The sequence below is a fragment of the Sinocyclocheilus anshuiensis genome, unplaced genomic scaffold (genome assembly GCF_001515605.1).
Source record: "Sinocyclocheilus anshuiensis isolate Anshui unplaced genomic scaffold, SAMN03320099.WGS_v1.1 scaffold1857, whole genome shotgun sequence".
Taxonomy (NCBI): Eukaryota; Metazoa; Chordata; class Actinopteri; order Cypriniformes; family Cyprinidae; genus Sinocyclocheilus; species Sinocyclocheilus anshuiensis.
Window position 1 is genome coordinate 122,142 of NW_015540280.1, and position 16,615 is coordinate 138,756.

The 16,615-nt window shown below is 37.5% G+C and overlaps 1 protein-coding gene across 2 annotated transcripts in view; it reads left to right on the forward strand.

The window, feature by feature from the left end:
• frmd4bb (FERM domain containing 4Bb) overlaps nucleotides 1–14,153 on the forward strand; it is a 64,554-nt gene extending 50,401 nt beyond the window's left edge. For both annotated transcript variants that reach the window (XM_016484559.1, XM_016484560.1), the window contains exons 13-23: nucleotides 355–493; nucleotides 1,505–1,643; nucleotides 1,922–2,055; nucleotides 2,700–2,816; nucleotides 3,757–3,985; nucleotides 5,127–5,183; nucleotides 5,447–5,588; nucleotides 6,260–6,424; nucleotides 6,646–7,430; nucleotides 10,745–10,880; nucleotides 13,090–14,153. In XM_016484559.1, coding sequence (XP_016340045.1) covers nucleotides 355–493; nucleotides 1,505–1,643; nucleotides 1,922–2,055; nucleotides 2,700–2,816; nucleotides 3,757–3,985; nucleotides 5,127–5,183; nucleotides 5,447–5,588; nucleotides 6,260–6,424; nucleotides 6,646–7,430; nucleotides 10,745–10,880; nucleotides 13,090–13,177 — 2,131 coding nt within the window. In that variant the 3' untranslated portion in view covers nucleotides 13,178–14,153. The remainder of the gene's footprint in view (nucleotides 1–354; nucleotides 494–1,504; nucleotides 1,644–1,921; nucleotides 2,056–2,699; nucleotides 2,817–3,756; nucleotides 3,986–5,126; nucleotides 5,184–5,446; nucleotides 5,589–6,259; nucleotides 6,425–6,645; nucleotides 7,431–10,744; nucleotides 10,881–13,089) is intronic.
• The last annotated feature ends 2,462 nt before the right edge of the window (nucleotides 14,154–16,615 follow it).

The following is a 16,615-nucleotide window of genomic DNA, read 5'->3' on the forward strand; positions in this document are numbered from 1 at the left end:
CCAAGAGCTTGTAACACTCCAAAGAGAAAGGAAAACTTGAAATCGCATCATATGACCCCTTTAAGAACTGCTGCTTTAGAACATTGATTTTGAAACTTGCGAATCTATTAGAATTGTTAGAAGACAGAATTGCGATTCTGATATGAACAGATTTTTACGTGCTCCTCTAGTTTTCTCTTCCTCTTCTCTAAAGCAGTGCAGTGTTAGTTGCTATTTTTACAGTGTAAATTCAAGTGTTTTCCAGTTTCCTCTCTGAATGTGTTCCAGTGACCATGCTGCATATGTGTGTGTGTGTGTGTGTGTGTGTGTGTGTGTGTGTGTGTGTGTGTGTGTGTGTGTGTGTGTGTCATGCAGGCGAACAGTGACTAAACGCACATTTGGCCAAACGGGACTGGTGATCCACACTTGGTATGCCAGTCACTCATTGATCAAAACCATCTGGGTCATGGCCATCAGCCAACATCAGTTCTACCTGAACAGGAAACAGAGCAAGGTACGTCAGCATACACACATGACCAATGAGGTCTGATCTATCAGACTGCTCATATATACTTACATCTATAAGAGAACAGTAGGTTCATATGGATTGACAAGATTCAAATCCAAAAAGTTACATCAGGCGTTACACCATTCTAGAATTATTAAACATTTCCTGTTCTTAATAATAGTCGCTCTACACCCACTGTCTTCTGTCTTGTGTTTCAGAAATATTAATGTTTTCAGGTTTGATCTTTTTCATCTAAAATTAGGAATTGTAAAAAACAAACGCTTGTGTAACCCATAGGAAAGAAGGATCACAAATCATTGTTTTAACCCTTCGAAATAATAGCCAGAAAAAAAAAATTCTGTTTTTTGAAATGGAACATTTTATTGAACTTTCAGACAAAACAATTGTTTAAAAATCTACAAAAAAGGTTTTTATGGCTCATATAGTATGATATAGTGAGAATATGTGACCCTGGAGCACAAAACCAGTCTTAAGTCTCTGGGGTATATTTGTAGCAATAGCCAAAAATACATTGTATGGGTCAAAATTATAGATTTTTCTTTTATGCCAAAAATCATTAGGATATGAAGTAAAGATCATGTTCCATGAATATATTTGTACATTTCCTACCGTAAATATATCAAAACTTAATTTTTGATTAGTAATATGCATTAAGAACTTCATTTGGACAACTTTAAAGGCGATTTTCTCAATATTTAGATTTTTTTGCACCCTCAGATTCCAGATTTTCAAATAGTTGTATCTCGGCCAAATATTGTTCTATCCTAACAAACCACACATCAATGGAAAGCTTATTTATTCAGCTTTCAGATTATGTATAAATATAAATTTGGAAAAATTGACACTTAAGACTGGTTTTGTGGTCCAGGGTCACATATGTATTTTATTCTCAAGGAGGAAGTTAGCAAGTTTTGAAGTTGATCATGGAGAGGCCTTACATAGCAGATTTTATAGGGTTAATATAAAATCCTATATCCTATTTATATCAATTAACAGGCAAAAATCACCACAGCCAGGAGTTTAGGAGACATCGCGGCTGACCTGACAGAGAACGGAGCATCAAAGATGAACAAACTGAGCGCAGGAGTGAAAAATCAGCTCATCATGGCCAGTAACGGGAGTCTGGTTTCAACAGGTACATGAGCTCTGATCTGATCCTCAGGATAGTTGAGTCAGCCTCTGTTTATCCATGTGTCAACATACTTCCACAGATATCCGTTCACATATTTAGCGTTGCTCAGATGGATTCTTTTCCTCTTATTTGTGTTGCTTCCTCTCAAACCTTTTCTTTCCTTGTAGACTTCGCGGAATGTCATTGAAGTTCATTGTACTTTAAATAGTCTTGATGTCATCTTTTTTCTTTTATTGCCTGCCATAATGAATGCATGCACTATTTTATGCATTATTTCACAGGTTCGGCTGACTCTGAAATGAACGACGACCAGAAAAAAGAGAAACTCGCCGAGCTGAGAAAGAAAGAGAGCGAGATTCAGGATACACTTAGCCAAAAACTGACAGAGCTGAAGGAAATATGCCTGCGGGAGGCTGTAAGAGCAAACGAGTCAATAATTTTTTCCTTTTTGATTGTGTTGTGATCACATTATTACATAGCAAGTCTAATAAATAACACAATTGTCAATATACTATGTATTAAAATAGTTATATTGAGAATTAATTTATAGTTTAGACAAATTTTGTTTGATTGTATATATTTCAATGCATCAAAGAATAGAAAATTCTATTTTTTTTATCTAATTCTAATCTAACTCTAATTCTATTCTAATTCTTAGATCAAAAAAGATTTGTATTTTGATTCCTCAAAGAATCCTTGAAAAATGTATAATTGTTTCTATCACAGGAATAAATTACATTTACAATAGAAAACAGGTCTTTTAAATTGTAATAATATTTCACAATATTACTGTTTTTACTATATTAAAACATTTAAAAAATCTTAAAGATTTACAATATGACTTTTCATCTCACATTCTCATTATGCTCGGAGTAATGAGAATGAGATTTTTTCCCCCCCATTGCATTAATGAAAATGAAATCATACTGGCCCTAATTGGTTTCATTTTCTTTATGCAAATTATTTATTATTTTCTTCTTTTAATTTTGAGGTGAAATATGACCCACGCTTGTTCTTTGTGACTTTCACCCATTTACAGTAGGTTTTATCTGCTTTCAGGAACTCACTGGCAAACTCCCAAAAGAGTATCCCCTCATCAAAGGCGAAACCCCTCCTCATGTTCGGAGGAGAGTCGGGACGGCCTTCAAATTGGATGACCTTTTCCCATATAATGAGGTTAGTGTGAGACACTGCCACACAACAATGTTGCCAAGTCAAGGACTGAATAATATATCAGACACTGGGGGTTTGGCTCTATTGCTATGAGGCTGTCCTGAGCTGGTCAAATGCCAACATGCCATTTTTAGCTCACGTGTGTCAGTATGTTGAACGACTGATCTTCCTCTAGTGTTTGTCCATTATCACCTGTAAGATTTTAGCTGCCAAATAATTCCAGGATGTGGCCTTGTATTGAAAGTGAATGTGAAAGTGACGTGACTTGTGGCCAAGTAGGGTTACCCATACTAGGAATTAGTGCTCTGCGTTTAACCCATCCTAAGTGCACACACACAGCAGTGAGCACACACACACCGTGAACACACACCCGGAGCAGTGGGCAGCCATTTTTTGCTGCGGTGCCCGGGGAGCAGTTGGGGGTTCGGTGCCTTGCTCAAGGGCACCTCAGTCGTGGTATTGAAGGTGGGAGAGAGCGCTGTACATTCACTCCCCCCACCTACAATCCCTGCCGGTACGAGACTCAAACCCACAACCTTTGGGTTGCGAGTCCGACTCTCTAACCATTAGGCCACGACTTCCCCAAAGCTTGGAGATCAAGCTTTGAAAAAAGACACTTGTTTTTTTTTTTTTTTTTACAAAGAATTGTTTATTGATTCGTGGTTTCGACCACAGGTGTTGATTGAGAACAAACCTAGGATATATTTGTTTTAGGTTGTGTCCTTAAAGACCCCATGAGATCATGATGGGTTATTTTTTATGGGTTATAATTCATCTGTATCAGCTTTGAGGCAATCTACATGTTAGTATACTCAGAAAACTTCTGCATTTTGGAAAACGGATCACAAATATTGATGACTCTTCTCACTCGTACCGACAGACAGATTTATGAATAGAATACAAAATAATCAACATTGTTTTGAATGGCAATCTTTCTTCCTAGGATCCATACCTCAGAAATTTGGAGAGCCGCTTTGCGTTGCAGCAGAAAATCGTGGAGGCGGCCAAGAAGCTCGCTGCTGAGCCTGACATCTCTAAATTAGTCAGGAAAAAAAGGAGGAGGAACTGTCTGGACGCCATGCAAAAGCTGCAGGAGATCGAAGATGAAATGAACCAATACAGACTGAAGAAAGGGCAGAAACCCACACAGAGAGCTTCTGTGATCATAGCCGGTATGTGGCTCATCGCAGGTCAAGGACACAACGTCAATCGAAAAAAAAAAAAAACTAGATTTTTAAATTTTTTATTTGCATGCATGAAACATCTTGACCTAATCTGTAGTCATACCATCATTCTTTATTTAGAATAGTTTTAACACTTTATCCCTTGTCAAAAAGAAGTGTGCTTAATTGTATTGAATGTGCACTTCAAGTGTAGTATATTCAAATTTTAAAAGTATATTTTTAAGAAACTATGTGCAGAATGATAATATAATATCAATTAAATAAAAGGCCACTTAAAGAGAGATATAGTGCATTTTATAATACTGTCATTATGTTTTACTTAAAGGGGTGCTATTATGCTTTTTCACTTTTTCAACTTTAGTTAGTCTGTAATGTTGCTGTTTGAGCATAAAAGAAAAAGAATGTGTTTTTCGAACAACCTAGTATGAGAGCCTGTTCTAGTACACCCCTAAAACAAAATCAAGACTTTGTAAAAGAGCATAATAGGACCCCTTTAAAAGTACATTTTATTTCATTTTAATATTTTGTAGTGTTTTACAGAAGTACACTTATTTTGATGTGTTGACTAACATACTAAAGCACATGTAAAGTACTTAATTTAAATTTTTATTATAGTCATTTTAATTATAGCTTGTTATTTGATATTATATGAAAAGATAATATATTTTAAATGTACGAAATTGCAACTTTATCATTACAAATGCGTTACAAATTAAATACATGATGCAAGTTTTGATATAAAGTACATTAAAGTATATTTTAGTTTATCATAAATGCTTGTCAGTACAGACAATGTTCAGCACATGTCCATCTGAAGGAAGAATTAAAGCAAGATATACATGAACAGAAAAAACACACAAAACAAATTATCACTGCAATTTTACTGTGGCTCATCCAATATTTCATATACTGAAAATACATATGGTACATATACATTTATCAGGCTGTGAATTTTCTGTGTTGATTTAATGCAATTAATTATATAAAAAAATAGGGCTTAATTAATCAAATTACAATATATTTGATTGATTAATTTGATTAATCATGTCATGTAGTTAATTCAATGAAATGTTTGATTTTATTTATGTAGTGTTTTATTAACATAACATAATTTCTCTTTCTTCCATAGATGAACTGGCTCAGTCCGAGTGCAGCTCCCTGTGTGAAAGTCTTCCTCTAGATGACGGTAATGACATCAATTATGAAACCACTATCAGCTCTCTGCTTATGTAATTAAGATTTATTACAACTCACTACCTCACTTTCAGTGTTTCTCCATCAGCATTGTTCCCTGATTTAGGCACTGAGTCATGCACATTAACACACTCATAATAGATCATTTATCATGCAGAACCAACAATGAATTTATATAGTGTTATTTGAACCGGATGCAACCAAATGTAGCGGAGCAGAAAACATAGCAGTCAAAAACTATATTTGTGTCTTCAGAAGATGATGGCCAGAGGCCGCGTTCCCGCTCCGTCCAGTGCTCCCCGTGTCTCACTCCTCCTCTGTCATCATCCGGCTTGGGATATGACACCGAGAGACGATCCTCATCCAGCGACACACACCACGACAGAGCTCTTAACAGGTGTGAATACTCATAGTACGACAGGCTGGGCTGAATCTCATGAATACTGTCAAGAACATGTCCAGGTCACTCTAGAAAAAAAATAATTATTTTTATATTATAGAAATGTTAAAAATATAAAGTATTTATCAGTCATGGTAGCAGTTGTTGTACACTGTTTAAAATTTTATTTTTAAATATGTCGGAAAGAAATAATGTTCATTTTTGCATTACTGTAATAAGATTTTATATAGATTTGATGATGTAATTAATATTAATTATATAACATTTAATAATAATAAATATTTGTAGTAGTAGTAGTAGTAGTAGTACAAAAAAGACAGAAAAGCACCATAAAAGTATATGTAATTCCCATACTATATTTCTAGCCTTCTGGCCTATTCAATAGCTACAGTATGTGACATCAAATCTAACATATAAAAACGTCATGAAAATAATTAAAAAAATAATAATAATGCTGCTGCTGCTAATAATAATAATAATTATTATAATAATAATTTTCCATATTCAAAAACATTATTTCATTTTTTATTTTTATTTTTTTTTGGGTGAAAGATTACCCAAACATGTTCTTGACAGTTTTCGTAAGATTCAAAGTCTGAGCTTTTAGTTTAGCCATCACTGGACATTTCTCTTCCATCAAAGATATTCTTTTGTCTGTTTGAATTCAGATTAGATCATGAGGTCCAAGGCCCAGGACATTATTACATCCCTCGAGAGGTGTTCTCTGCCCAAAGCAGTCCATGTAAAACGTTACCCAGAATGCCGAAGGACCCCCGCAGCTTACCGCAAACCCCCGTCATGCCCCGTAACGCCTACAGCAGCAGCCAACTCAGGTAAGTTGACTTGGTCCAGTAAAAAACACTGAAAAAAATCTCTCACAACCACATACAACACCCTAGAATTGTGGTGGCAACGCAATTCAAACAACTCACAATTGCTTCAAAAAATAGAAAATCTTGATAGCTTTGTGGCTTTTTTGTTTCTAATGCAAGTAGTTTATGTATTCAGTGCATTCTCTTTTACCAAAATAAATGATATTTATTGTGTCCTGTAGGTCGGAAGGTCACATCCGTGGTTTCCGGCACCGCAGCGGCAGTTTGGAGTCCCAGTCACAACTTCTCCACTCTCACTGTGCAAACAAGTCGGCCTTCCCTCTGTCTCCTTCCCGCCGTAGCAACAGCACTGAGGTGCTGGACGATTGCTCATCCTATACCAGCATGTCCAGCATGGACTACTGTCTCCCCTGCTCGGCCACTCCTCCCTACCGCACGCTAAACTCACAATCCCACGACTACCGGCTCCACCGCAAAGTGGAGATCTACGGCAATACGGGCAGCATGCCCAACTTGGTCCCTCAAAATTCCAGCTGTTATGGCTACCAGCAGAATCACTACAGCCCCACCGCGTACTACGTGACTGGGTATCCCGGCTTCGGATATGAGCCTTGTTCTAATGGAGCTTACGTCTACGAGAGCGAACTCGAGGGTCACTATAACATCAACCCCACTTACCCAGCACATGGTTACCAGAGTCATAGTCGGAATAGGCATTATGGAATAGAGGGGTCGGATCACTTGTCACAGAATCCATATGCCACCGTGAGGCCCCCTAGGGGAAGACAGGGACCCTTGAACGAGGTGTTGACGAAGAACATGTACAAGGCTTTGGTGGCGGAGCATTTGAAGGGATGGTACAATCGCAGTGCTGGGCACAGGGACCCAGGTACATATCAGCTGGTGTACACCTACAAATATGACCGAGGTTCCCAGCACAGCTTGGGTTACCAGACACTGCCCGCACCCTTCAGCCACTCCAGCCGAACCAACTCGTTCTCCTCAGGTAAGTACAGTTCCTCAAACATACACTGCAGACTATGAATAAAATCAAACATATGGGCAAATGCCAGGTTCTGGTGCAGGGCTGCAGTAAGCAGCTGTTGGGACCAGTAGAAACCATTAAACATGGACCCCTTGGCTGAAATAGTATTTCCAAGTGATCTGGATCCTTCTCAATCTAGTCAGGGCCAACCTCAAGCCAAAAGGTGCCGTTGTTCCACCTTTTTGATGGCCCTGTTTTAGTATGACCGAAACTATTACTTCCAATCTCAACAACTCGACAGAAAAAATACCAGGTTCTGGTGCAGAGCCGCAATAAGCGATTGTTTGGCCAGGTACAAACCATTCATCATTGGCTCCTTGGCTGAAATAATGTTCCCAATTGATCTAGATCAGTGTTCTCAAACTCAGTTCCTGGGCCCGTATTTATCAAGCTTCTCAAAGTGCCATTTTAGTCTTAAGTGCTGAGAATTCATTAAATTTACTCCTACTTTCAAACTTAAGTGTAAAAGCAAGTTACCACATTTCTTAAAGCTAAGAATCACTCTTACTCTCCCAGTTATTTAAGACAGCTCGAGAGGTCTCTCAAGTGGTTAGGAGTTGCCAGTAGGGGCTTGTGATGGCGCTGAGGAGACAGAGACGTGCGCAAATCTTTCAGGAGAGGAAGAATGTTCTTGAAATATTTGACGACGAGCAGTTAATAAAACAGTTACATTTCCTCAGTTATTCAAACAGAAACGAGCAAAGAATATTTACATTACCAAAGAACATCATAACTGACTTCAGTCTAGCGCGAGTATTATATGCTCTTTAAAAACACTCCCGTTATAATCAGTAAAGCTACCAACACTGTGTCATGAATAAATCTCTTACCCCTTATTTACACTGCACACGTCTGCGGTGCGTTACGGCTCCGACACGGCCACCAGAGCTGATCACGGCTACTCACCATCCGCGCCGCGGCAAGTTTCTGACGCGGCTCTCCGCGCTGCATCACTGAAGATAGGCGCCTATATTTTTGACGGATAATAATAATCGTCTTGCTGTCGTCAAAGAAATCAGCAACAGGCGATATCTCTGACTATCGTCGATACACGATACTATCATCTACCGTCACAACCCTAAATTGAAGGTTGTGATGACGATTTATTTCCTTACCATAATGTATTCTCTTGAAAATTCTTTACTGTCAAATGTGTGTTGAATGTAAACTCCTATTAGGAATTTAACCATTCAATGTGAATTTATCTGAGAATATTCTTAAATAAGGAAATTTATTCAGTGATTGGTCCATGCGTATTTCGTCATCCAAAATCCCGTTTGTGGCACAGCAAAGTGTCGTGAATTAACTTAAGACTGACACTTAAGATTTAGTCCTACACTTCGCTTAAATTACGACTGAGATGCTTGATAACTAACTTTTAAGCGCAGCTTTGAGCCAAGAAGTTTTTTACACTTAAGTCAATTCTTAGCAGCGTTCTTGAGAGTAATTCTCAGAGGCTTGATAAATACGGGCCCTGGAGGGCCACAGCTCTGCACAGTTTTGCTCCAACCCTAATCAAACGCACCTGATCCAGCTAATCAAGGTCTTCATGATCACTAGGAACTTACAAGCAGGTGTGAGTTGGAGCTGGTTGGAGCTAAACTCTGCAGAGCTGTGGCCCTCCAGGAATTGAGTTTGAGACCATTGATCTAGATCTTTCTCGATCTAGTCTGGTCCACCCTCAAGCCAAAAGGTGCTGTTGTTCCACCTTTTCCGTGGCCCTGTTTTAGTATGACTGAAACGATTACTTCCAAACTCAACAACACAACTGACAAAATGCCAGGTTATGGTGCAGGGCTGCAGTAAGCAATTGTTGGGCCCTGTACAAACCATTCATTATGGGCCCCTTAGCTGAATTATCACCCCCGAGTGGTCCGGGCCTCCCTCAAGCCGAAAGGTCCAGTTGTACCCCCTTGTTGGCGTTCCTGCTCTGGTATGACTAAAACGATTACTTCCAAACTCAGTAGTCAACAAATTTAAAAGGACTATAGGAATTGATTTGTATTAAATTGCACAGTGGAAATGGACAAGCGAGAAGTTAGATATTGATTTATTGTCAACTGCCAGAGCGATTTGAAATTCTAGTAAACTTTGGCACGTAACTTGTCCTGCACCCCTTGTGCTATGGGAATGAGTGATATCTTATCATGCGGCCAGGGCCGTCCTTAGCTGGGGCCCGGTGCGAGGTAGGGAGCGGGGCCCCCCTCGGTCCGTTCGCCGCGGTGCCACCTCAAAGCGCTGGGTACTATTATTGCTAGTACTATGATTGAACTTTCATCAGGTAGTCAATAAAATGGCCAGAAAATCCTGTAGATGTGCACTTAAGGAAGGAATCAAGTCACATCTGGAGACCAGAATACTGTAGAGACTAGGTCTTATACCCGTTCCTGGAGACCCAATGTCCTGCAAAGTTTATTTCCAACCTGCTTCAGCTCACATAGCCTGTGATTTTTTTGAGGTGATCTTGAAGACCTTGATTAGCTGGTTTAAGTGTGTTTAGCTAAACTCTTCGGGACATTGGCCTTCAAGGAGCAGGGTTGAAGACTTGTAGAGCAGGGGTGCCCAATCCTGATCCTGGAGATCAACCTTCCTGCAAAGTTCAGCTCCAATCCTGATCAAACACAACTTAACCAACTAACTAAGATCTTCAGGAGCATGTGATAATTACAGACAGGTGTGTTGAAGCAGGGTTTGCACTGAACCCTGCAGGTAGGTACATCTCCAGGAACAGGATAGGGCATCCCATTTGTAAAGACTTGTGGTATACACTTGTGTGTGGTGGCCAGTAAGCAACCATCCAAAACACCCTAGCAAGCATATAGCAGCCTAGTAACCACACAGAGCACCTTAGCAACCCCATAGCAAAGCCCTTGCAGCACCCTAGCTTTGTAGCATTGAGTTTTGCATGGGTTTTTACCCCTAACAGTTTCTTTGATAGTCCAAATTAGACTTTCTGCTGACTTTATGTAACCATGTCAAAAACCAGTCATTAGAATATTACTGGACTCTCAGCTTAATATCTGTTAACAAATAATTTTACAGTACCCAATAGTCGTTTTACTGACTATAAGTAACTTTGCAAGTACATGTCAACTTTTTTTCTAACCCTAACAGTCTGCTAATACTCTAATGAAAGTTAGTTGACATGAAGTTGCAAAGTTCCTTATACAATTTAGTAGAATATCAAAAGTTGATTATCAAAATAAAGGATAAACTTTTCTGATGAAATTTAAGTTAATGTTACTTTACTATATCACACCTCACTTCCTCACTAGTGTCGTCTACTGCCAGTGGAGGGGGAAACTGGCAGAATAATTTAGCCATGGGTCTGACTGATGGTGAACTGCCAGACGGTCCCTTGAGCGCTGGGGCTTACAGTCCTTCATACAGTCGCAGTCCTACACACAACAGGTGAGACAGAAAACTACTTTGGACAAGACCAACAGACCAGCAATTTAGGTGTATTCATAATAGGTATATTCGTCAGTCCATCTAGGTTTGATATGCATATATGTTTATGGCAAGCCTGCAACCTTTAGCCAAAAAAGTAATGGCTAATGCTAACGCTTCCAATTTGGTGGTATGCAGGGAAGGAGACCAGAGGCAGTTTTTTTTTTTTTTAATGGATGTCAATGGAGGAGAGGCTTCACTACGCTGAATGAACAGCTTTATTGAGGAAACAGCTTAACATTAAATTAATCCACAGCCTATTGGCTAATCTTCAACATGTTTTACAGTAAACAATAGCTTTGGATTGAACTATTTTTAAAGTTTACACTGAAAAAATGTCGTTTTATAAGAGAAGTCACAGACTTTTTGCGACAGGTGGGATTCAGCTCATGGCACTTCTCATTCATTCCTATGGTATCCATAAACGGCGATTGAGTGTCACACAATTCTGACTGAAATTCAATGACGTCAAGGCTATAATGTGATCGGTTATCAAGGCATATGTCATCCAAGTTTACCATTATGCTTTCTCCAATAGTAAGTAATACAGACCCTCTTATCTCCCAATAGTAAGACAATCTCTGGTTTAGCGTTAACCTGCTAAAACGCACCTGCCTGGAATATTCTAGTAATTCTGGCAACTTGAGTAGCAGGTTCCGGTGTTTTTAATTAAGGTTGAAGCTAAGCTGTACAGGATAGTGGTCTTCCAGGTCCAGGAAGGACCAGGACAACCTTTCTGTGACTTCTGACTGGCGTTCTGTAGCAGGGGACTTCACTATGGATGTCCTATTTAATCTGACACAAATTGAAATGAGGCTTTGAGACTGTTATTATGTCATAACGGCTTAAAGCAGGAGTGTCCAGTCCTGCTCCTGGTGGGTGTTCAGCTTCATCAACACACCCACCTGGAGATTTCAAGTGATTCTGAAGACCTTGATGAACTGGTTCAGGTGTGTTTAATTAGGGCTAGAGCTAAACTCTGCAGGATAGTGGCCCTTTAGGATCAGGTTTTGACACCCTGGCTTAAGGCCCTAGGTGATAGCTAATGTTTACAACATGTTGTGTTTTGAACTCTAGACATTTATGGAAATAAGCATTTTTTACTTTAAAATATGGCTTCTACCTTAACTAAGGTCTGTTGTATCAGTATTAGGTCATAGTGAGGTAATTTTGTGTATTAGGATAATAACCTAATTCAGTGATATTCAGTTGCAGCCCTCTTTGGGTATCTTCACCACATTTAGCAACCACCCAGCAAGCATAAAACATTTCCAGTTGTTGTACTTTGGTTGCAGTTAGGATTTGCGGCAGTACAATGTTTTAAAAACAAGCAAGCACCACACCTAAGATAAAACAAATAATGTAACCAAAACAAATTGTAAAAAAAGAAAGAAAAAGTCAAACAAATAGTGCTAACTAAACAATAAAAACAAAGAGATCAAACAACCAAACAAATAATAAAAACAAAGAGAACAAACCAAACAAATAAATAATCAAAAAGAAAGAGATCAAACAAATAATGCAAACAAAATGAAAAAAAAAAAGATAAAACCGAACAAATAATAAAAACAAAGATCAAACAAACAAAAGGAATAAAAACAGATAAAATAAACAAAACAAAAGAGATGAAACAAACAAAACAAATAAAAGCAAAAAGAGATCAAACAAAACAAATAATACAAACAAAAAGTTAAAAAAATTAAATAACACGCAAAATGCATTGTACATATTTAGATTACAAAAATAGACCAAATTTGTTGCTGGGATTGGTTCATGCAAAATAAAATGTTGGTTTGAAACATTGTAAAAAACACTAGCAGCCTCCAAGCATCATTGTTGTAGATTTTTAGGATGCAAAGAAAATCAGACCAAATTACAATGTTTGTAAAATATTTTGTTTAATTTAATACATTAATTAATACATTAATAATAATTTCTAATGTCATTTATGTATAAATATACTATAACTACATAATTTCTGCACTGTCAGCTACTGTAGTTCAGTCTTTGTGCACACTTTTAGGGCAGTAATAATCCTTTTTACAATGGTTTTACTCAATTACTATGGTGTTTCCATGCTACTTTTCAATCTAACTACATTATTAAGACAAACTCAACCTAAAAATTCAAACTGTTGACATGATTTAATGTTTGCATTTTCTTATGACAGGTTCCCGTCAGAAAGTGCCACCTCTCACACATCAGAGCCAATAGAGGTGTTCGGTGCCATGGCCAGCTGTTCAGACGCAGACCATTAAAGAGAACACGAGGACAGGTCGTCTTTCACTGATATGATTTTATTTTGTACACGTCAGAGACTTGAACTGACAGTACCAATTTAAAAGCCCTTGTTATGCTCTCTCAAAACCTTGAGCTTTACTTATAAACCAGTGAAACAATGAAAGAAATGTATGATTTTTACAAGATGACCTCAACGTCTAGGACGGGAACTATCCACGAACGAAATGTCTTTTTGGAATAGCTGATTCCGCAGGTCAGTCCCGTCACAGAGCACATGCTGATACCACAGCAACACGACTGCTGTATTCACCAACTTCTGGAGGACCAAAAGACATACCGGCACAACAGAAAGTAGAAGGAAACAGAAGCACCTTATGGACAGATGTGGACAACATGGACCTAATTCTCTCGTGCCTCAGAATGGGATGTGTTTCTGAGAAACGCTGTGGCCATGCTAGTGGACGTCTAGCTGAACAAATAACTCGTAAAATCCCCAGAACTGTCAGAGCATCAGTGGCGAGAAAAATAAATCAACCAAATGAGATGTGCACACTTATAGTGAATGTCATTTCAAACAGGAGTTTCTGAGAGAGTGAAGAAACTAGCCATATCACATGACCTTTTGGACCTTTTTTACATTGTCAGTGATAGATTTGAACATTAATATTGAAATCTCAAAACACTGCAAGAACAAAATAATGTAAATATTATTATGTGGCTTTTTTTATTTTTTTTTTTATTGAGCTGTCTGTGCTTGTAGAAGTGCATATATGCACTCTGATTGTGTACCATTACATGACAAGAGAGTGGTTTGCTTGCTTGATACTGTATATATTTTGTGCTGCACAAATTCTGTTAGAACAGCACTTGATTTAAATAAAGCTTGGCAAGAATGCCGATACAAGACCCTGGAAAATCCAGACGTTATTTGTTTTGCTCTTTAAAAAAAAAAAAAAAAAAAAAAAAAAAAAAAAAGACGTCACATTTTGAGCCTAAAGAATACTGTAAGAATGTTGTCAATGTTCTTAAAGGAATGTTTCAGTTCAGCACAGGTTGAGCTGTGGAACGGCATCTGAAGAATGCCGTCGATTAGTACATCGTTTGCTCATTCCTCAGTTTGTGTCAGTGCTCTGCGTGTCCAAACACACACATGTACAGAACTGCACTTAATACGGAAGTCTAGGCAAGATTTGACAGAGAACGTGTAAACTTGTACATTTCTTAAAGCACTTATTTAAATTTTTTTCTTACAAAAATTTGCTATTTGAGCTGTAAAATCGTAATAAAATATAAATATTACATTTAAAACTTTAAGTGAAAATTTGAAATGTTGTCTTGACAATTACGTCTCTTGTCTCAGAAAACTAAAATAAATCAAATTAAATGTAATATAGAAATTAAATATAAATGAAAAAAAAAAAAACATAGAAAAATGACTGAGCAGATGACAAAATTTATAAAAGAAAAAAAAAATGAAGTGAATTCAAAACATTAAAACCATACTAGTATAGTAATATTAAATTAACACCGGTTAGGAACTAAATAACTACTTTTAATGGATATAAAGTTGCATCTGTTAATATTATTTAATGGAACTAGCATTGAACAATAACAACATTAACAAATATTAATAAATACAGTAACAAATGTATTGCTCATTGTTAATGTTAGTTAATGCATTACCTAATATTAACTAATTATTGTAAAGTGTTATTGCGCTTTTTAACCTAGTCTTGCGTTGATGTATTATTTTTGTAAGTTTTGTGGCTATACCTTTAAATTATGAAGTACTTTTGTGTATTTTACTGTTTATCCCAGTGCAGTGTCCAGTTCCATACACATCCATTGTAAATGCATTACTGTTTTTTTGTTTTGTCTTTTAGCTGTCACAGATCAACCTCAACCGTTTTTGAGTCTGAAACATTCCTTTAAGCCTCATGATCGAAACGCCCATGTGCCATGTAGGAACACCCAGATCTCCTGCTTTGAATGTGTCAATCTGATTGTATTTCCTATAGTGTCTGTATTTGTGGCTTAGAAGCATGTGATGTAAAAGCACACGTTTTAGAAAGTCGTTTGGTGTTTTTTTTTTTTTAAGTGTAAGTGTTTGAATGTGAACACTGACCCAGCACACCTTTCATTGGAAACCATGAACTAGTCATTCCTTGAAAACATAAGTCTCTCATTTTCCAGCCGGATGTGAATAAAAAAACGAGGTGTGTATTCAGTTGTTACGTCTTTTTACATTACGACATCATTCTCAAACTGCACTTCTGTAGTTACAGATGCAAAACTGACTCAGACTCGGTCGATTCATAAAGAGAAATGTTGACAGGAAGTGTTCGGACACGTCTTGACAGGCATTTCCGACCTGCATTTGGTTATATTGGACGTTATCGAAGATGCTTTTCCAAGGACGCTTAATCTAACGACCTTTTTATGATTCATTCTAGTTTGATAGCCAACAAGACTTCACTTGCTAATAGTTTATGCTGCCATGTCAACCATATGTTTGTATGTAGCAGGTTCATTTGCTGCACGACTGGTAATATAATTATCTCAACAGTCTCTTTGCTACAGGAGTCTTACCCTTACAAGAATCTTTGCCGTGATAGCTCTTGAACACAGCCTGTGTTGTGGCACAAGGCCCAGCTTATGAGCTGAATGCATGACTTCCCATGCAGCACAGCTATTTCATTGAGTAATAAAACTAATCAACAGCTTCTCCACAAAAATCTAAGACATGCAGCCTGAGACACACAGAGACACCAAGAAAGAAGCTATGAATGTTTTTAATGAAGTCTCTTAAGAATATCAAAGCTGAATCTTCAGCATCATTACTTCAGTCTTCAGTGTCACATGATCCTTCAGGAATCTTTCTAATATGCTGATTTGCTGCTCAGTTATTAATAATGGTTCTTATTATCAATGGTAAAAACAGTTGTCTTTTCTTAATGTTTTGTGGAAACATTTTTCAGGATTCTTTGATGAACAGAAAGTTCAAAAGAACAGCATTTATTTAAAATAGAATGTTTTGTAACATTGTAAAAGTGATTACTGTCACTTTTGATCATTATAATGCATAATAATAAATAAAAGTATTAATTTAAGTTAAACACAAACACATACTCCAAACATTTGAAAGGTAGTATGTCATGGTTCACAATATTATAAAATAATAGAAAAAAGTTGCGCATACTGTTATTCTCCCTTTATTCAAAAAAGTTAAAAGTGGCAACGTTTCGGTCAAAGACCTTCGTCAGGCAAACACTGTTTACTTTGATGTTTAAATACACTGTTTATATGATGTACCCTTTGATCTTGCACCTGGCCAACACATTTGTGACCCTGGACCACAAAACCAGTCATAAGGGTCAATTTTTTGACAAATTGAGATGCATACATCATCTGAAAGCTGAATAAATAAGCTTTCCATTGATGTATGGTTTGTTAGG